Source organism: Oncorhynchus kisutch, linkage group LG13, assembly GCF_002021735.2.
Source record: "Oncorhynchus kisutch isolate 150728-3 linkage group LG13, Okis_V2, whole genome shotgun sequence".
Taxonomy (NCBI): Eukaryota; Metazoa; Chordata; class Actinopteri; order Salmoniformes; family Salmonidae; genus Oncorhynchus; species Oncorhynchus kisutch.
The window spans coordinates 29782382-29804830 of record NC_034186.2 but is presented as its reverse complement, the minus strand read 5'-3'; the positions used below and the strand labels follow the sequence as shown (position 1 = coordinate 29804830).

Here is a 22449-nt window from a genome sequence, read left to right as displayed (position 1 = left end):
CGCCTGGTTAATATTTGCGACTTGCAAGACCTCTCAGTGGTTTTAAATCAATAGTTGTTAAGTAGTCTGAAAATGTTGGAAACATTAACTTGCTTGACTGGGCTATAGGTAATGTAACTGTTTGTTACATGCATTATGTTTTGTGGACTTCACAGGGCAGATGTTGCTCCCTGGTTTTGTGATGAAACAAAAGTTTGGTTGAATTTATTTTGCCACTGTGTCTTCTTATTATCTTGGTCACGGTGTCAAGGCATATTAACTAACAGGTTATAGAGCGAACAACATAATTATCACAACACATAGGTTGTAATAATGCTTTTTTCCCCCTGGCTTGGCTTCCCCAGTGATTTTACCCACACACCGCTACTGCAAATGCTATGTATAGTTGTTCAAAAGAGATAGTGCCATGCCAATGAGCATAGATATATACTACTAATGTGGAGCTTCGACAGTACATACTGTAGTTATTGTTTATTAATCCATGTGTTCTCTGGTGGTTGCAGGTGAACCAGTGGTGTGAGTCGGGGGTGTATCTGCTGGCCTCTCAGGCAGTGGACAAGTGCCAGTCCCAGGATGGAGCTGAGGCAGCGCTGCAGGACATTGAGAAGTTCCTGGAGACGGCCAAGGAGAACCAACTGAGTGACCTCAAGAACATCCACAACCAGTATGAGCTAGTCCTCAACGCTGAAGTCAAGGTATGTGCAGTGGTCCCTTAACTCACTCATGGAATCCTAGTTCCTGGAGTTGTCAGCCTACTGATGAACAATTTTTCTATTTTTTTTACCACTTGTATTGTGCTTTCCCTCAGGCTAATGTAAAGAAGGCTCTAAAAAGGTTGGACGATGTACAGGAGATGTTTGAGAAGAGACAGGTCAGTCTGAAGAAGCTGTCAGCCAAACAGACACGGCCCGTCCAGCCTGTGGCACCCCGGCCTGAGTCCTCTCCCAATCGCCCCGCGCTCTCCAAAACACCCAGGACCACCGGCCCTGCCCCTGGTAAGTCTCCCCCACGTTGACCTAACCACAAACTTTACCTGCCCTCAACACAAGACCATCGATGTAGAGCCTATTCATTGCTATTCAAACTGAAAGATAGTCTATATACTATACTTTACTTGCCAGGAAGTAGTCATTTTCTAGTTTTAGACAAAGCATATGTTTAAAACCTTACATCCTGATGCCTTAGACTTGTAAGGGAAGTTTATTGTATTCACTGCGGTACTACGACAGGAAGAGGACACGGCTTTGGGCCAGGGCCTTCTGCTGTTGTTCCACACATAGAGAATGGAAACAGGACTGATGTTTCTCTTTCTTCTTTTTCCCATCCTTGTTCTGTAACCATTACCAGCACTCAGTCGAAGGACCTCAGAGAACTCCAGTGCCACAAAGCAGCCCACGGAGGCTGAGCTCGCCAAAAAGAAAAATTTAAGTCGCAAAGTCAAAGGGAGCCTCAAGGTAAGATCTGATGAACTCTAGACAATTGAACCTGAATGGTTCAAACTCATCTACAACAACAACAACCACCTTTTTTGGGGGGGCTAGCCACTGGCCCATTTTTATGACAGTGTTCCGCCAATATAGTTATTTTACAATTTATTAAAACAAAACTCTTGGTCAATGGGAGTCTGGGAGAGAAAGTCATTGGGGTGTCCAGTTTTACTATCTTCTGTTTCCTGCCTTTCCCCAGCTTAATAAACATGTGGAGAAAGAAAACCTAGAGCCCTAGTTTAAATCAATTATGCACATTTTTCTCTGACAACATCATGCCTGTCTGATGAATATCAATAATGTGCCATACTAGTCATGATAAGCATCTCATCTTATCTAACACCATTTACATTTTTGTCATTTAGCAGACACTCTTATCCAGAGCAACATACAGGAGCAATTACGGTTAAGTGCCTTGCTCAAGGGCACATCGACAGATGTTTCACTTAGTTGGCTCTGGAATTCAAACCAGCAACCTTGCAGTTATGGCACAATGCTCTTGGACTAGGAGTGTGATATTTGAAAGGAAATAGGGGCCTCCAAGGTCTATGTGTGTGACCCTTCCTCCACCTACAGTATCCATGACTGCATCACTCTGTGTTTCTGTCCCCAGATTGAGGTAATGCATGAGGCAAGCCAGGGAGGCTCCAGCCACATCCTGGTGACGAACGAGACAGAGGAGAGTCTTTCAACCAGGCGGAGGTAAATGGATATTTTCTCTTCTCTGCCCTTCTACAATGTGTAAAGTAAAACCTTCTGAGAAAGAGAACCGTGCTTTCTTTCTCTTTCTCTCTGCTCTCTGTCAAAGTTGATACAGAGCAACTGCTGAATGTACTCACAAAGTTGCTAATGATATGGTTTATGATGTCAACATCTACAATGGACTACCATTCCCTCAGTAACTGAGGAGAATCTGTCGTACAACCAACTGTAATGAGGTGCAGGAGATGAGGAGCCACATATAGCAACGTGTGTCAATGCAGTCAGACATGATGAGCAACACTTGGGTTAAAACACAGTGGTTTGATGCATTTGCATGATACCAGCTGTATTTCTGTATTTTTAAAGTTATATATCTTGAAAATGTGATTGCTGACATGCAAAACATGTTGGGACTATATCAACAATGGACTAATGAAACTAATACCAAAATATAATTTGGGGGTGGAATTTTTTAAGTGAAAAATGTACTGATGTGTAAATGTTTTACATTATTATTTTTTAGATGGTTTGAAATGTTGTATCATGTATTTTTAACATGAAATATAAACACTTAACAAAACAAGAATCAGGTGTCACAACCAGGACAAACCTAACAAAAATATGAGAACTATACTGAACAAAAATATAAACGCAACATGCAACAATTTCTATGATTTTACAGAGTTACAGTTCATATAAGGAAATCAGTCAATTGAAATAAATAAATTAGAACCTAATCTATGGATTACACCTTAAGTACATTTTATGTATATTTCTCATAAATTAGAAATATACTAAAATGGTATTTGAATATTTACAAAAAAAGTGTATTTATAATGTGTTTCAAGCATACTTTCACAAATACACTTCTACTCATTAACCACATTAGCCATTGTAATTAGCCATGTAAAGGTTACCTTGATTGACCGAGGCATCTTCTCAGACAATTTTAACATGCTATTTACAAAGGAGTTGTGGCTGGAGCAGAAATTTTTAAGGGACGTTTTTGTGAACTGTGCACCCTTGGCATTTCACACTTTAGTGGTTTACATTTCGGAAATAAATGAACATTTCAATAAAATGTGTAATCTGTAATTAAAAGTACAACATTATTCAGTTTGAAAATATTTGAATAAACTAAATATGAGGAACAATATAATAGTATAAATCAAAACTTCAGCTGCAGAAAAGGATGCTGGGAAATATGCAAATTATTTGTGCACGTTAGTTTTTGAAAGTATACTTTAAATACAGGACCAGTCAACACCTACTCGTTCAAGGGTTTTTCTTTGTTTTTACTATTTTCTACATTGTAGAATAATAGTGAAGACATCAAACCTATGAAATAACACATATGGAATCATGTAGTAACCAAAAAAGTGTTAAACAAATCAAAATATATTTTATATTTAAGATTCTTGAAAGTAGCCACCCTTCGCCTTGATGACAGCTTTGCAAAGGTATTCATACCCCTTGGATTTATTCACATTTTGATTTAACAAAGTGGGACTAAAACAAATTTAATTGTAATTTTTGGTCAACAATCTACACAAAATACTCTGTCAAAGTGGAAGATTTCTATACCTTTTTTTGTATTCAGCTTCCTGAGTCAATACATGCTAGAAACACCTTTGGCAGCGATTACATAGTTGAGTCTTCTTGTGCAATATTAGCCCTATATTATTTTCATAATTCTTCAAGCTCTGTCAGGATTTTGGTGCTCATGGCTACACAGCTATTTTAAAGCAAGCAGATCACTGTCTTCTTGGTAAGCAACTCCTGTGTAGATTTGGCCTTGTGTTGTAGGCTATTGTCCTAATGAAAGGTGAATTCCTCTCGCAGTATATGGTGTAAAGCAGACTGAAGCAGGTTTTCCTTTAGGATTTTGCTTGTGCTTAGCTCTATCCCGTTACTTTTTAACTGGAAAAACTCCCCAAAACTTGCCGATGTCAAGCATACCCATACCATGATGTAGCCACCAACCACCATGCTTGAAAATAAGGAGGCAGTTACTCAGCGATGTGTTGTGTTGGATTTGCCCCAAACATAAGGCTTTGCTTTTAGGCCATTTTTCCCCCCAGTATTACTTTATATATTTTGTATCCATGTAACGTATTATTATTTTTAAATCATTATTGTGGAGTCACTAAAACGTTGTTGATCCATCCTCGGGTTTCTCTCATCACAGCCATTGAACTCTGTTTTAACATCACCAATGGCTTCATGGTAACATCCCTGAGCAGTTTCATTACTGTCCTGCAGGGCAGTTCAGAAGGACGACTGTATCTTTGTGCCTGGTGGTTTAATACATCATCCACAACATACGTATTAACTTGACCATGATTAAATAGATATTTAATTTCTGATTTGATATTGTTATCGATCTACCAATCACTGCCCCTTTTATGAAGCTTTTGAAGGGCAGCATGGTCTTTGTAGTTGAATCTGTGCTTGAAATTCAAAACTTGACTGAGGGACTTTACAGATGTTGTATGTATGGAGGACAGAGGAAGGGTTACTCATTCAGAAATCATGTCAACCACTATTATTTCACACAGAATCCATGTAACTTATTATGTGATTTGTTACGCCAAAAACGAATTTAGACTTGCCTAAACAAAAGGGCTGAATACAATGCAACGACTATATTTTTGTTTTTAATTTTTATTAATCTTAATTTTTGTTTTGGACTTTTTCTTCCACTTGAAGGAATCCAGGGGGTATGAATACTTTTGCAAGTTGCTGTATACTTATAGTGCACTTGATCACTCACAAGCAGAGTTACATAAAATAAATTCTTAAACTTAAATACAACTCCAAGTGTATTTCGAATGAATATACTAAATTACAATTAAAATGTTTGAAATTGAAATACAGTTTTAATGAGTGTGTTTAAGTTTAATGATAGTGAACATGGTATACTTAAATATTGAAAAACAATTAATTTAAAGTACACTTTTAATAAGTGTATTGAAGTGTGATGATAGCATATTTATAATATATTAAGACTGAAAAAACAATTAATATAAAGTACACATTTAATAAAAATGTTGAAGTGTAATGATAGTATATTTATAGTACACTTAAGATATACTAGAAAAGTACATCACATATTTGAAGTACTGTATATTATTAGATTTTTTTTGTATATTTAAGTATACTTGCAACATATTAAAATATACTTTTATTTGGCTTGGGTAGGCCCAGCCACTTAGGAGCCAGGCCCATCCACTGGGGAGCCAGGCCCAGCCAATCAAAATGAGTTTTTCCCCACAAAAGGGCTTTATTACAGACAGAAATACTCTTCAGTTTCATCATCTGTCCGGGTGGGTGGTCTCAGACGATCCCACAGGTAAAGAAGCCGGATGTGTAGTTCCTGGGCTGACGTGGTTACACTCCACATTCTCTAAAATAACATTGGAGGTGGCATATGTTAGAGAAATTAACATTAAATTCTCTTAACAGTTGCACGCTCCCGCAAAACTTGAGACATCTGTGGCATTGTGTTGTAAGACAAAACTGCATATTTTAGAGTGCTATTTATTGTCCCCAGCACAAGGTGCACCTGTTTAATGATCATGCTGTTTAATCAGCTTCTTGATATTCCACACGTCAGGTGGATGGATTATTTTGGGAAATGAGAAATGCTCTCTAACAGTGATGTAAACAAATTTGTGCACAAAATTTGAGAGAAATAAGATTTTTGTGCATATAGAAAATGTTGGAGATATTTTATGTCAGCTCATGAAACATGGGACCAACACTTTACATATTGCGTTTGTTTTTGTTCAGTATAGTAAGGGGGTAACGGATTAAAGAACTGTCATAAATTACAATAACCACATATCAAATCAGATTGAAACATGACCCACATGTCAAAATCATCATTAAGCCCTGCTGGATGTAAGGTACCCAGTGTATGAATCCAAGTTCCCTTTGGCACAGCTTTTTCCTCCTATGGGTGAAAGTCAATTTCCTCAACCATTAGCTTGTTTTAAGGCACTTTGAGAGAAGTCACAGACAGAAAGTGACAATTGAAAGGAGAGTTTAGGAGAGCATAGCACACACACTATAGCTGTCTGAAGAGAGGATTTGTAGAGATGAAGAGAGACTTAAGGCAGAGCCTCCCAGCTGACTGTTAGCACCAGGTGACCACACACCTGTTCGTGGAATGTCTCCTGTTCTAATATCAGCCTGCACAATGCCTCCTGATATGGAACATACTCGTCCTTTTATTCCGAATTTTGAAAACATTATTTGCAACGTCTTTACTGTAACTGTTAGGGGTTTGTTAAATTGTACAGATGCAATAGGCAGTTCAATCTCTGACTCATCTGACACAGGAAGTGAATGACACTTGCATTCCCCTCTTCTGATAAGCACAGGCATCAATGTAGGTCATGTGTATTTGAAACATACAACAGCTACTGTACATACTGTATGTCACCTGACATGCTAAAATGTCCCGTAACAGTTCTGGGTATTTTTGCATAAGGGGGCTTTTTTTGTACACAATAGATTTCAAAAACACATGAATAGCAACGTCCTGGTTGATTTTGATTTCCCATCACTGGCAGAATCTCTTAAAGCATAAAGTAGTACCGGATAAAACTGCAAGAAGTAAATTAATTCCATATAAGGTTGAGAGATTGAGTTTTTCCATCCCACAGTGGATTTCGTCACATTCTGCATTTTTCATTCAACCACAATGGAGAACCACTGTTTATTTGCCCTAAGTCCCTGATGCATGGTACTGTAGGCTAGGGCCCCTAGAGATCCATACTGAATTGAAATCTAGCTTCACTCCTCCCTCCGGTGCCAGTGAATTCCTGTCTGCAGTGTCACTAAATACTGCATGTTGCCTTTTTGGGGGACCCAGACAAAGACGGGAGAGATGGGGGAGCAGAGTTCATATGGAATGATTTAGTGAGCAGGATGTGGTTTGAAGCAGATTGTTTTGGGAAATGCCAGTGTCTGCTCCTGGTTTGCAGCCTGACATTTTAGGAGAAGTGAAACAGGAGAATGGGGGAAGAAATGGAGTTAGCTCTATAGAGAGAAGAGGGATTATAAAATGTGTATGATACAGATAATGAGCAATGGTAACTCAATAAAAACACTGTCTGCTAGCAAAATTTAATTTGAAGGATTTTTCACTTTTGACTTATTGACTGCAGCCAAGAACATTAGCTCTGTAACGTCTGTTTACATCACACAATTAGCTGAACCACAAAGTACAACTGCAGTATCCATCAAGCCAAGGCAGGTGTGGTGAATATATGGTCAAGAACATGGCTTTGGTCTTTATTTTGAAGATGATACCAGCTGCAGACCCTGAAATATAAATGAAAAAGACTGCAGTGACAGTCTGTGCAGCCTAACAGTACATTATGAAAAGGCTGCCTTGCATGGGTAGGTATTTAAATAGTAAGGTTTACAGAGGAGCATGATTTTCACTGCTGTGCAGTACAGCTTTCCCACCTGGCCAGAGGAAATGTCATGAATCTGTGGGTCCATAGCTGCCTTCCACAGGCGCCGGACGTCTGCCACATGTCCGTGAGAGGTGATCATCTTATCATAGATGCAGGGGTGATAGGGGGCCTTCCCTTCCCCTGAAAAGTAAACATGTTCCTGGGGAGACACCCCCATGGCGTTGGCACAGATGCCCATGAACACATCGTCAATGTACAGCGAGGCATTGAGGAACAGAGTTGCCTGGTAGATTTTGGCAGCCACATCCCTTGAGACTACGTACCCTGCCCCCGCGGTGTAGTCTGGGTAGGAGGGCCACTGGTACATCTCATAAGGCACGTGGTACTTGCTGTCCTTCTGGCGGATAGGGGGGGCTCCCCTGTGCACGTGGCCCACCCAGAGGTCCCGGGCCCCCTGCTGGATCAGGCCCTGCAGGTAGTGCACCAGGTTGGGCATGTGGACAAAGATGTCGTCGTCGGCTGACATGAGGAAGCGTGCTTTGCTGCAGTAGGTGTGTCTCCAGCGGAACTGCAGCAGCAGTTTGATGGTGAGGTTGTGAAAGGTGTCCACAAAGTCCTGCTGGACCAGGTCCCCATAGACCTGGTCCTCCCCCAGCAGCCCTCTCTGCACACTGCCCCTCTGCTGGGGGTTGGAGTAGACCCCCAGGGCAAACAGCACCCTCACGTTGGCCCCCAGCTCCCTTTGGATGTAGTTCTCATTCCCCCAGGTGGCCCGGATGGCCTGCCTCCTCTCCAGATTCTCTGGGGAAGATTTGACAAACAGCAGCAGCAGCACTTCATTGCTGTTACACTTGTCATGGTGGTTGATGAGGTACAGGAAGTTGCTCAGGCTTTCCGACTCCTGCTGGCTGATGCCAAAGCTCTTGTTGATGAAGTCAAAGCTGTTGACCAAGTAACGGTTCTCCACATGGTGGTCCAGCTGCACCCAGCACACCATCAACACAGACAGGACAAAGCCTGTCGTCACCAGCTGCACACGTTGACATCTTCTCATCCTTCTGAAATTCATAAACATTCTGCGAACCTTCCTGCCCTCACCCTGTCTTTTTGTCAAGTCCAATAGGTAGTTGCCTTTGAGAGGCTTCTACTTTCACAATTATTCCAAATGATTTGGGAGTGCATGAGTTCCATCATATTGACCCAACTAGAGACATGGGCTCCTTTGAGAAATGTTGGTATTTCGTTCAATTTAATCTCCTCCGCTCTCTGAGTCATCACTGTTTTGCTACCCGTGTCCACACAGTCCGGTCAAAGAGCGACCCACATCATAAGGTCTGAAAAGAGAAAGACAAAAATATGAACAATTGGCAAACCTGTTTGGACTTTTGAAGTTATTCCAATGGTGCTAAAGCGCGACTCTGCCGGGCTACTTAAATAAATTGCGCCCGCCTATTCTGTACCAACTGGCGCGAGACTAGTTACCACAGCCACAAAGTCAAACGGGCTATTCTTTTACAAATTCATTAAAAATGTTTTTGCTTTTTGGTCTTAATTTAAGGTTCGGAGTGTGGTTAATGTTAGGTTTAAAATCACATTTTAATAAGATAAATGGTTAAAATAGGCAGGGTTTATGACTTTGTGGCAGTGGTAACTAGTGACGACCAAACAACAACCGTGAGTCGAATAATCACATTTAGTCAACAAAGCGTGGACAGTCCAAATTCAATATTGATTGTAGGTCTATGAACACAAACTGCTATTGTGGCTTTTCAGTCAGCCTACTCATCGGAATGAAATAACTACAAGGCTGAAGGCGAAATTATACATTTTCTCATATTCTGATGATTCCAAATAAAAGAAGGAATCAAACACGTACCCCTATACAGTGCTCCCTACACAAGAGAAGCGTCATGGCTCGCAATTGAATTCGCGACCAATTGGTGTAGAAGGTAAGGCTACATGTTTACCAATGCATTTTGACCTTACCTTTTCAAACGGATTTAATAAGCCTACAATGCATGCAGGGCGCGAGGACATTACTGAGGGAAATGATTTAATCGTTTCTCCTAGCCTTTATTTGTTTTCTGACTGTTGTTTTGCAGCCTACAAATGTTATAGTTGAAACAGATGATATGAAATGGCTTGAAGTAGTCCACTGGGCACACCACGTCATTTAAACTTGGGCATTTGGGTAACATTTGGTTGAGACGTTGATCAATGAGATTTGAACCTGTATTCACCCACTTGAAAAGACAGCCAGAAGTTTGTTGATTTCCCAAAGGGGTTATCACTGTGCTTTCGACCATCTAAAGGCATAAACAAATTCCAATGGAAAAACAATGCCAAATGTTTGGGTTGGGTTGTCATGTAAATGTGTTATCACTGCGCTTTCAACCATTTAAAAATTCAACAAAGGTGAAATGGGAATACATTGTCAGATATTTTTTATTCATACAACAATTTAATAATGTGTTCTCAGTGTGCTTCATCAAATAGCACAACGAAATGACCTGGATTGTAGTTGAGATTACATTAAAAGTACATAGTGCAAGTGATTTTCTATGATTACATAAGAAGGCACATTAACCTCAATGTGGCCATGGATGTGTTACTCATTTTAAGGTTGAATAAATACGGTTACTTTAGTTTGTAAGATAGCCTTAACTTTAGGCTATTTACTGTATTACAAAATTAATATTGAATTGTGTTTGGTTGACAATGCAACCAAATATCAACTGTTTGAAGGAGATGTATCTTTCGTACCACTGACTTAGTCTGGCTTTAATTCCAGTTTGTCTACAAATTAACCATTAATAGTCTCCATCTCAACCAAAAATCTAAATGAAAGATTAGGAGTAAATCAAATTCAACTTTATTTAAAGTGCATTTAATATTTGATTTGATTTAATCCTATTCATTATCTTATATTTTTGGTTGGAGATGTGAATCCAACATAACAATTCATAATTTGTAGACAAACTGGATTTAAAGTCACACTAAGTCAGATTAGAATATTGAATTTCTGTTTTCAGTGCTTACATCCATCCCTGTGTGCTCTACGGTTGAAGTCGGAAGTTTACATACATCTTAGCCAAATACATTTAAACTCAGTTTTTCACAATTCCTGACATTTAATCCTAGTAAAGGTTCCCTGTATTTGGTTAGTTAGGATCACCACTTTATTTTAAGAATGTGAAATGTCTGAATAATAATAGAATATGATTTCTTTCTTTCATCACATTCCCAGTGGGTCAGAAGTTTACATACACTCAATTAGTATTTGGTAGCATTGCCTTTAAATTGTTTAACTTGGGTCAAATGTTTCGGTTAACCTTCAACAAGCTTCCCACAATAAGTGTGGTGAACCTTGACTTTGTTGTCCTTAAGCCATTTTGCCACAACTTTGGAACTATGACCCATTTGTGACCAAGCTTTAACTTCCTGACTGATGTCTCGAGATGTTGCTTCAATATATCCACATAGTTTTCCTCCCTCATGATGGCATCTATTTTGTGAAGTGCATGAATCCCTCCTCCAGCAAAGCATCCCCACAACATGATGCTGCCAACCCCATACTTCATAGTTGGGATGGTGTTCTTTGGCTAGCAAGCCTCCCCCTTTTTCCTCCAAACATAACAATGGTCATTATGGCCAAACATTTCTATTTTTGTTTCATCAGACCAGAGGACATTCCTCCAAAAAGTATGATCTTTGTCCCCATGTGCAGTTGCAAACCGTAGTCTGACTTTTTTTGGGCGGTTTTGGAGCAGTGGCTTCTTCCTTGCTGAGCGGCCTTTCACATTAGGTCGATATGGGACTCGTTTTACTGTGGATATAGATACTTTTGTACCTGTTTCCTACAGCATCTTCACAAGGTCCTTTGCTGTTGTTCTGGGATTGATTTGCACTTTTCGCACAAAAGTATGTTCATCTCTAGGCGACAGAACGTGTCTCCTTCCTGAGCAGTATGATGGCTGCATGGTCCCGTGGTGTTTATACTTGCATACTATTGTTTGTACAGATGAACGTGGTACCTTCAGGAATTTGGAAATTGCTCCCAAGGATGAACAACAGAGAGTGGCGGAATTTAAATGTTACAATTGCAGGGTTAAATGTAACACTGGGCGCTTTGTAGCAGATCACTTTTGCCAAGAAGCTGACCATCGTTGTTCACCACCTTTTAAAGGTGTTGAATTATGGGGATAGAAATTGTCCGACTATGTCAAAAAAATTGACAAAAAAAATTATGTGATCAAAGGTCATGAAATTTTGACTGCAAGTTTCTGTAATTGCTCTTCACCAACTTCATCCTGCAGCCATCATCTGCATTGTGGGAGGCTCTATTATCAACCAATCATTAGGGTGTTTTTGTTTGACCCACGCAAACGTGACCAAAGACATCACTGAAACAGGAACCAACTTTGCCGCAATCCATGTATACAGTGGATATGCGCAAATAAATGTGATATTTGATGCTTTCTCTCACCAATTGATTGTACAATGTACACACCAATGTAGAGTTTGTGAGCGTGTGATATGGGGGTTGGAGACACGTTTAATTCAACGTTATAAAGAAAAAACTTTTAGAAACAATGGAAACGTTGCACTGAGCCTTGCTGTTGAAAACCAATCATTGTCCCACTTTTGGCTGTCGCAGATGCACTTCCCCCGACTTCACTCCTTGGCTTTCGTTTAACAGTCACCTTACCACTCAAACAAGCCCAACTTCAATGGTAAAAATGAGGGGTAATTGAAAAATGTTATGATTTTAAACTGATATATGGATTAAAAATACACGCAATTGACAAAAAAAGCTACATTGTATGCTCAAAAAAAGACATTTTATTCTAATAAAATTTCTCAAAGAAAGAGATTTAGTTTTTTTTACTCAAAAGGGTAGGGGTCAAAATGATTGACATCCCTAAAGATTCTTATGAATAAAGTAGTGAAAAGTTCAGTATTTGATCCCATATTCCTAGTGCGCGATGACTACATCAAGATTGTGACTTTACTAACTTCTAGGATGCATTTGCAGTTCATTTTGGTTGTGTTTAAGATGATTTTGTGCCAATTATTACGGATAACACTGAATGAATCGTGAATAATGATGATTGAGAAAGTTACAGAGGGTCAAAAATCATACCCCCAAGACATGTTAACCTATTGGTAATGGTGAGAGGTTAGCAAGTCTTCGGGGTATGATCTTTGACCCTCTGTAACTGTCTCACTCATCATGATTGGCAACTCATTCAGGATTATCTGTAATCATGGTAGCATGCACATTAATGTAGAAGTGTTTAGGAACATATATTGTTATTTTTAATAAAAGTTACTCAAATGACACTACATTATTTACCATTTATTTCTATTGGGCACAAAGTAATCTGAAACAACCAAAACTAACTGCAAATGCATCCAACAAATTTGTATTCACAATGTGATGTAAGCTTGATGTGCTGAAAAGCCTCTACCCAAGAAAAATTGTAGCTACTAACCACTATAGATAAGAACACTTAAACAGAGCTCTTATTTGTATTAGCAGATGTTTAATCATATCTACCAATGATCTCTAAAATGACCTCATTTCTATATCATTGTTAAGTATAATTGTATTTTTTATTCTGTTAGATTTCCTGAGTCTATTGTTTAAAATCTACCAAGAGAGGGTAGGTTCCAATTCCATGAAAGGCGATTGCCCCCCCCCCCCCCCCCCCCCTTCCCCCTCATCCCAGCGATGATTCTACCATTAATGGACATCTCCCCACAGGCTAACTGTAAATGCAGTGTGAACTCTTGCTTTGAGCACCCTAAGGTATTATAAACAGTCTTTCAGCTAGAGCATAAAACCCCCACACCTCTGCCTCCCTGATTACTTACCAGCCTGTGAGTTCCATCCACGTGTTTCTGGGAAAAGTACAGAAAAGTACTCTCCCCTGCCCCTCCTTTCCAGTAGATGACCACTATCCCCCTCTTTCACCCTCTTTTTCTCTTTCCTGTCTGTGTGTAGGGAATAACAGCGTAACTGTGTAGTAACTCCAGGGTTCAGGGCTGCTGCCTGAGCTGCTCTGTCTGTATATGTCTCTCCATCTGTGTGACTGTGAGAGAGTGAGAGAGCAGAGTTGGACTAGTGGGGGAGGAAACTGCTGGGCTAGAGGGGGAAAGCCCAGCCCCTTTACTCCCCCTGACTGCCTCAGCTTAGTCAGTCTATGATTTCTCTAAGTTATTATCAAATCAGTGAGGCCAACCAGCAGGAGTGAAGCTGGATTCTATGCCAGAGCTTGGAATTTGTCATCCGAATTGCATCCGGTAGTACATACTCTTCATAATAAAAGTAATTCAGTGTTCCGGAAGGTCACATCAGGACAAACTGGCATTGTCAATATGTTATTTTAGTACATGACATGTATACGTTCTTTGTTTTATATAGTTAAAGCATTGCTTTTTGGTTGGAGGGTGATTTTATCTTCTTCGTGGCACAGAATACATTTAGCTAGTGTAAACAACTTGAGGGAGAACGACCAAATAAGTATCATTAATAAAAAACACTGTCCACTAGGGCATTCAAGAAAAATGGTCTTACTTAGGAGCACCAATAACAGGCTAGGCACATGACTTCATGGAATGTTTTTTTTTCCCCCCAGGGGTTCAATGAAGGCATCTCTGTCCATGATATTTATTCACACGATGCTGCCACATCCAAAAATGGATATGCAAATATCCTATTGTGTTGGGACTTGGGAAGGCAGTCACCTATGATATGACAGATGCCTGCCTCTGTGAGAGTGGCGGGTGCCTTTGAAGAGCTTTATTGACCTATAAAATGTGCCCATACATCAAACAGCACTCAGTGTCTCGATGGGCTCGTGATGGCACATAAAAATCTAGACCTCAGAACTCATGTGCACATTAAAGGGGCCATTAAAGTCTGGAAATGTTAGCTTTGCTCAAGCTCCTTGGTTTTATAACAACCTCCTCTGTTAGGCCTTGTTTCCCCCCCCATGTACCTCATGTCTGGGGTGTTGTGCTTCTATATCTAGCGGAGCCTCCTTTGGGTTGTTTGATGACCGTGTTTTCCACCTTCGACTGAGTGCACACCCACCTCCTGATGAGGATGATTATTTGGTTGGAGAACTTTGACAAAGCATTTAGGATATGAGTGGCAATTGGAGTCTCCATTCTGGGTTTTATTAATGTATCTGCACTGACAAATACCACTAAAGGGCTTCTCTGTAATTGGTGTGTATTGACGGATCCTGTATTTTTCCTCCCCAGACACATCATGAATGAGCTGATTGAAACTGAGAGGCTGTACGTCGAGGAGCTGCAGAGCATCATGGAGGTGTGTTTGTTACTTTAAATGGCTCTCTCTTGACTGTGAAACGTTGTGAATTAGTGGCAGTAACGTTAGAGACGGTAGAGAAAGCTCTCCTTTCTCTGCTAACTGCACATAGGGAACTTAAAACCTGACATTGCAAATGTTGCATCAGGTCTGGCCATTTCAGAATACTGTATGAACTTTTGTTGAACTTAAAATGTACTTGCTTTGTCAATTTAGATGAGCCATTAGGCTACTCAGACTGTCCCTGATTTATGTTCATGTAATGTTCATTCAGATGTTAGGTGTAAAGCCATGTGAAGGACTGGGTTTTATTGGGTTCACATTATCACAGAGACGTCATAGTTTTACTTATTGGCTTTGAATGTAATTTTCTGTCCAGGGGTATGCTGCCGAGCTGGACAACACAGAGCTTTCCCCCCTAATCCCTACAGCACTGGAGAACAAGAAAGATGTGCTTTTTGGCAATCTACCAGAAATATATGAATTTCACAACAGGTAAGCAAATTTCCTCTGTCTCTTTCTGAATTGCATTTCCATATCCAGCGAGTAGACAAATGTGCCTGTGACATCAAAAGAAAAAGGATTGGCATGGTCCCTATCCCTGCTGCAAAATGATAACAATCGGGAGAGGGAACCATCTTCCTCTCCCATTGCTAACTGCCATGCTTTCATTGGTGGCAGGCACTCACATGGAACAAGTTTGGGCAGTTTATTCACCCCTTTTTTACTGGAAGCTCTCGATAGAACATATTGTACAGGTATGTTAACTATGTAGGATCCTACTCCTGATGACTCGGTTTTTCAAATCATATGAGCAGAAAATATTTAGATTTCTCTGGGACGCTAAACCAGACAAAACGGGCCTATCTAAACTCAGCAAAAAATGAAACGTCCCTTTTTCAGGACCTTGTCTTCCAAAGATTATTCGTAAAAATCAAAAATAATTTCACAGATCTTCATTGTAAAGGGTTTAAACACATGCTTGTTCAATGAACAATAAACAATTAATGAACATGCACCTCTGGAATGTTCATTTAGACACTAACAGCTTACAGACGGTAGGCAATTAAGGTCACAGTTATGAAAACATAGGACACTAAAGAGGCCTTTCTACTGACTCTGCAATGACCGTACTGTGAGACTCCTAAGACAGCGCTACAGGGAGACCGGATGGACAGCTGATAGTCCTCGCAGTGGCAGACCACGTGTAACAACACCTGCACAGGATCGGTACATCCGAACATCACACCTGCGGGACAGGTACAGGATGGCAACAACTGCCTGAGTTACATTAGGAATGCACAATCCCTCCATCAGTGCTCAGACTGTCCGCAATAGGCTGAGATAGGCTGGACTGAGGGCTTGTAGGCCTGTTGAAAGGCAGGTCCTCACCAAACATCACCGGCAACAATGTCGCCTATGGGCACAAACCCACCGTCGCTGGACCAGGCAGGACTGGCAAAATGTGCTCTTCACTGACGAGTCGTGGTTTTGTCTCACCCGGGGTGATGGTCAGATTTGCGTTTATCGTCAAAGGAATGAGCGTTACACCGAGGCCTGTACTCTGGAGCAGGATTAATTTTGAGGTGGAGGGTCTGGGGTGGTGTGTCACAGCACAATCGGACTGAGCTTGTGGTCATTGCAGGCAATCTCAACGCTGTGCGTTCCGGGAAGACATACTCCTCCCTCATGTGGTAACCTTCCTGCAGGCTCATCCTGACATGAGCTTCACTTATTCAAAAGTTTTACTTGAACCCTAAATGGTTCTCAAGTAGATTACTAAGAAAAGCTCATCCATTGTTTAAACATGGCCTTTTTGCCTTTGTGCAGATTGCCATGTCTCATTTTCAATTAATTTAAAATTATATATTTTTCAAACAAGCATTGCAGAGCTGGCTACAATTAAAATTTCATCCCCCTGAAAGAAGAACAAATATTATGGCTGAACTCAAATGTGCTGGTTGATAAAATACCTGTATTTATGGGAAAGATGTTTGAAAAGGGTATTTTGTTCTTAAATTATATTGTAAATTGGAATGGTAGAGTTATCAGAATTGTACAGGAAGGTCTGCTCAATCCAAGAGTACAACCAATTGATTACAGCATTACCCCCAAAATGGAGGAGGCAGCGGGAGGAGATAGGGAACTGGTCTGTCTGCCCAATATAAATGATCAAAACTGGCAGAGGAATAAAAATAGCATAACTAGGAAAGTTTACCAGATTCATTTGAGGACCAGTATGTTGTCAACTGTGCCATACAGATTGCAAATAGTTGGGAAGAACACTGACGGGTAGTCTTTTTACAACTAATGCCAGTTTGCCTGAGGCTGATGCCGTGCAGGTGTTTGTGCACATGCATATATACACACACTCTCATTCAAATAAACGCATACAAGAACACACACATACATGTAATCGTGCCAGACATGCACACAAACATATACAGTAGGCTTTGCTGTTATGATTTTAGTTGTCCTTGACGTAAAATTATTATTTAAAATTATTATATATTTTTTTGCATTCTGTCTTTTTTTGTCTTTATGTACATATGAAGTGGGCAAAACGGTATGTAAACATGATTCAAGTGACCAGTGTTCAATGACTCTACAGTATGTACATAGAGCAGCAGTCTCTATGGTGCAGGGTAGAGTACCGGGTGGTAGCTGGCTAGTGATGACTGTTTAACAGTCTGACGGTCTGGAGATAGAAGCTGTTTATCAAGAATTTGTTCTTAACTGACTTGCCTAGTTAAATAAAGGTGAAATTAAAATAAAATCAGTCTCTCAGTTCCAGCTTTGATGCACCTGTACTGTCTCCGCCATTTTGATGGTAGCAGGGTGAACAGGCCAAGACCTGGGTGGCTGAGGTCCTTGATGGTTTTCTTGGCCTTCCTGTGACACCGGGTGCTGTAGATATCCTGTAGGGCAAGCAATGTGCTCTGATGATGTGTTGTAGCCTTTTTGAGAACCAGACTTCCCTAAACAGGAAGTCTGTGGCACAGAGTCAGCTAGAAATGGGTGGGAACCAGGTATAAATCAGTGACGCCACGCAACATGTCAAACCAATCAAATGCCTTGCTTGGGCGGAGCATCAAAGGTGCTCACTAGATTAGTGTCGTAAATGCAACAATGTGTGAGTATGTCCATGAAATTGCATATTAAAACCCCATCAAAATATGTTGATGTATGCCTTGTTTGTGGTGAAACTGTAACAGGAAAAAACAACCTTTTGCAAGGTAAATCGTCTTTATTGCGACCGGACTACACACTGGCTTTAGTATAGATAATGCGACCTGTCACACTGAGTGGTGGGTTTTCAAAAGCAGTAAATTATATGGTTCCTGTCGCAATCTTCTACTCGTATGAAGAAGTGCCAATGACGTGGAAAGAATGGTCTGTTTTGTGACGGAAAGAGCAAGTTCTATAATTAGCCGCAGCACATCTTTTCGATCTGTCTCGACCCTCCATAAGTACCAAAAGAGTGTCTGCTCAGGAAAATACGAAGAGTGCGGCGAGACGAGACCTATTCAGGGACTCAACCCCAGCGACAGATGACCAGCCGCCAGATATGGGAATTCAACCGCTACAAGCACCGGTTTTTGGTGCATCATCGGTTCTGACAAGAACAAAAGTGATCACTGCGTACTTAAAAGTGCTCTACCTTCTAACAACATCCAGTAGGTATTTACAGATAACGTTTGTCAATGCAATAGGCCATGCAGCTACAGGTGTACTATTGTTTGTTTTTTATCCCAGTATTAATCATTACACTATTCGTAGACTTATCATATAGGTTAAAAACAGTGTTGCACAAGTCCTACAGGCTCACATTTGTAGGCTACATTGAATAATATAATCAGTTGCTCATAGTGACATTTGTAGCGTAGATCATTTATACATTGTTTGTATTTTTCCTTGACAATTAAGTAACTGATAAAGCCCATTTTATGTGGCACCAAAATGTATCATTGCAAATGTGTTGCATAATGCATGTCAGTCTCAGATGTTAAAACCTTATTTTCCTTTTATTAAATGTCACTGTTCTAGTTCAAAATCACGGATATGTAGATGTCCTTTGGAAATAATTGGTATATGTTTTCAAGGTTATCGGCACAGAGAAATACCAAAGTATTTGATGTAAGAACTGCGAATACCATGTGCGCCTCACAAAAGACCTCATCCAATGTCAAGGGGCACATGTCCAGTTTGATATTGCACAGAAAGTCAGCAAGACCATTTGAGACCACCTCTTGCAACGATTTGCTAAAGACCGTGAGCTGAAGCAAGAGTCTGGAAAGCACTCTCGTCTAGCAAGTGTGCTTCTTGATCAGAAGGTGTTTGCTTTGACAACTAGCAGGTTCTACCCAAGTTCCAGAACTTCCAAATAAGCCTGTTGCAAAAATTGTACTATGAGGAACTACTGTTGTGGATCAGCAACCACAAACTGAACTTAAACCGTGAGAAGAACAAACTGTCTGCTCATTTGGTATGCAGACTGAGGTCACAAACAGTTGATTTCAGCTGTAGTGCTGAGATCCTAGAATGGAAATTATCTTAAATGTCACCGTTAAAGAAGTAATGTAAAAGAGAAAGAAGACGTTGTACTGAAACCAATGACAATGTCGACTCACAAAATGTGTTTACTTTCATAACATTACGTTCTTTGTTGCTTTTATTTGTGTAATTATTTGAACTGAAAATATTCTGTAATTGTATGTATCATCATCACGCAAGTGTTCATCATATCCAAAAACCTCCAAGGTAATGATATGCAATAGCCCTACTGTCTATCTCACGTCAGCAATGGGCAAAGCAGAAAAGAAAATCCGAAATTCATAAAAGTAAGGGAATTGCTCTCAGAATGTTGTCGATCTTAGTCAGGGTTACCCTCATTGGCTGATGTGCAGTAAAACAAAGACACTTCCATGAACATCTGTGTGTCATCTCAAGTACAAGGTCCACGAGCATGTGCAGACCAGCTGGCTGGAGTGTTTTACGGACATGTTCATTCTCTCCTTATCCTAGTCTGCTGTCCACACTTGCTTCAAGATGTCTACCATTGTTCCTGTACTCAATAATGCAAAGGTAACTGAACTAAATGACAAGTAGCTCACACTTCTGTCATCATGAAGTGCTTTGAGAGGCTAGTTAAGGATCATATCACCTCCACCATACCTGACACCCTAGACCCACTTAGACCCAATTTGCATGCCACCCCAATAGATCCACAGATGATGCAATCGCACTGCACACTGCCCTATCACATATGGACAAGATGAATACATATGTAAGAATGCTGTTCATTGACTACAGCTCAGCCTTCAACACCATAGTACTCTCCAACCTCATCGTTAAGCTCGGGCCATGGATCTGAACCCTGCCCTGTGCAACTGAGTCCTGGATTTCTTGACGGGCTGCCCCCTGGTGGTGAGTAGGTTGGAAACAACATGTCCACTACGCTTATCCTCAACACAGGGGCCCCAAAAGGGGGCGTGCTCAGCCCCCTCCTGTACTCCCTGTTCACCCATGACTGCATGGCCACGCATGCCTCCAACTCAATCATCAAGTTTGCAGTCGACAGTGCAGTATTAGGCCTGATTACCAACAATGATGAGACAGCCTACAGGGAGGAGGTGAGGGCCCTGGTGGAGTGGTGCCAGGAAAATAATCCATCCACATAGATGGTGCTGCAGTGGAGAAGTTGAAAAGCTTCAAGTTCCTCGCTGTACACCACTGATAATCTGAAATGATCCACCCACACAGCCGGTGTGGTGAAGAAGGCGCAACAGTGCCTCTTCAACCTCAGAAGGCTGAAGAACTTTGTCCTGGCCACTAAGATCCTTACAAACTTTTACAAATGCACCATTTGAGAGCATCCTGTCGGACTGCATCACCACCTGGTACGGCAACTGCACTGCCCACAACTGCAGCGCTCTCCAGAGGGTAGTGTGGTCTGACTAATGCATTACTGGGGGCACACTGTCTGCCCTCCAGGACACGTACAGCACCAGATGTCACAGAAAGGCCAAAAATATCATCAAGGACATCAACAACCCAAGCCACGGTCTGTTCACCCCGCTATCATCCAGAAGGCAAGGTCAGTAAAGGTACATCAAAGCTGGGACCAAGACAATCGTGTATTCACCCTTGGCAATTTTCTCATCCTCCATCTCACTTTGACCCGCGTGTTGACATCAGAGGATAAACTACTATTACCATCGATTTCTCTACTTTCAATTTCAATAAATCGCGGATTGTCGGCTACACTTGACACACTAAACTTTTACCATAGCTTGTAGGTAGACACACCAAAACGTCTCTTTTCTTTGCAGAGTGATCAAGCAGAGGCGTTGTAATGCCTTCATCGACTTGATTTTTTTGTATAGATCAGACTTCTGTCTAAGCAGAATTACATTTTTTCTCTGTCTTTTCTTACATCTTTTGAAGTGTTGCAAACTATCTAGCATATGGAACAACTTTCTACATAATATGGCCTACCTGGTCAGAAAACAGTGATGAACATAACATGTCACACCCCCTTCGACGGCCTTGTGGGGGAGGGTTCTTGAAATGTAATAACCAATAAAAATCTTGCAGCTGGGAGCCAGCAGACCATTCACACCCCCATTGCGATGCAAAATTCTCTAGACCTCCAAGGGAGGTGTGACAACAATGGGATGTTGAAGGAATGGCAAAGCGAGACTACGTTGACCGCATCACCCTCTGGAGAGCTCTACGGTTGCGGGCAGTGCAGTTGCCATACCAGGCGGTGAGGCAGCCCGACAGAATGCTCTTGATGGTGCATCTGTAGAAGTTTGTGAAGATCTTAGGGACAAAGACAAATGTATTCAGCCTCGTGAGGTTGAAGAGGCACTGTTGAGCCTTCTTTACCACGCTGTCAGTGTGAAGCATTGTTCATTTAGGCACGCTTTTTAGATTGTCTAGTCTTAGTCATTTTGACAAAAATATAATTGCATTACGCTGCCATCTATCCATGGCTTTTGGTTTGGGTAAGTTCTAATCATCACCATAGGAACAACATGTACTTCCTGATGAACCCAGTTACTGAGTTCAGCGTATACTACAATACTATTCATTGATGCGACCTGGAACATTTCCTAGTCCGCGGGATCGAAACAGCAGTGACAATAACTAAGGAAAATTATCTTGAGATGTAATGCAGTCAGCATTTGATTGTGAAGTATTCCAGATTGGGAGAACAAAATTACTTGAGTTCCTGTATGTTACCACAATCACACCATGAGTTGTTAATCATGAGACATACCCCTAAACCTCTGTGTTTCCTGGAGAATTCCTGCTTCCTGTTCGCACGATGTAAGGAGAACCCCGCTGGCTGTATGGATGTGGACATTATATCCGGAGAGAGCCATGAATCTGTAAAACCGAGTAAGTTACAGTCTCTCTGGAAGGAGATCCTCACCCTGAGCTTGTCTATTTTATTTTCCTGAACGTTAGAGAGTAACACGGAACC

General features: G+C 41.0%; 2 protein-coding genes across 12 annotated transcripts in view; one reads left to right on the top strand and one right to left on the bottom strand.

The window, feature by feature from the left end:
- Positions 1–22449, top strand: part of mcf2l2 (MCF.2 cell line derived transforming sequence-like 2) — a 126624-nt gene that overhangs the window by 76637 nt on the left and 27538 nt on the right. For all 11 annotated transcript variants that reach the window (XM_020499167.2, XM_031785967.1, XM_031785965.1 and 8 more), the window contains exons 12-17: positions 504–695; positions 809–995; positions 1348–1454; positions 2101–2189; positions 14891–14957; positions 15337–15452. In XM_020499167.2, coding sequence (XP_020354756.1) covers positions 504–695; positions 809–995; positions 1348–1454; positions 2101–2189; positions 14891–14957; positions 15337–15452 — 758 coding nt within the window. The remainder of the gene's footprint in view (positions 1–503; positions 696–808; positions 996–1347; positions 1455–2100; positions 2190–14890; positions 14958–15336; positions 15453–22449) is intronic.
- On the bottom strand, positions 7313–13726 carry LOC109902642 (lactosylceramide 1,3-N-acetyl-beta-D-glucosaminyltransferase A). Its single transcript, XM_020499170.2, has 2 exons — positions 13496–13726; positions 7313–8952 (listed from the first exon to the last, which is right to left on the bottom strand). Exon 2 carries the CDS (start codon positions 8691–8693, stop codon positions 7575–7577), a length of 1119 nt encoding a protein of 372 aa, XP_020354759.1. The 5' UTR covers positions 8694–8952; positions 13496–13726; the 3' UTR covers positions 7313–7574.

What these genes read in the sequence shown, in the direction of transcription:
- LOC109902642 (XM_020499170.2), bottom strand. Translation starts at nt 8,693, where the DNA reads ATGTTTATGAATTTCAGAAGGATGAGAAGATGTCAACGTGTGCAGCTG.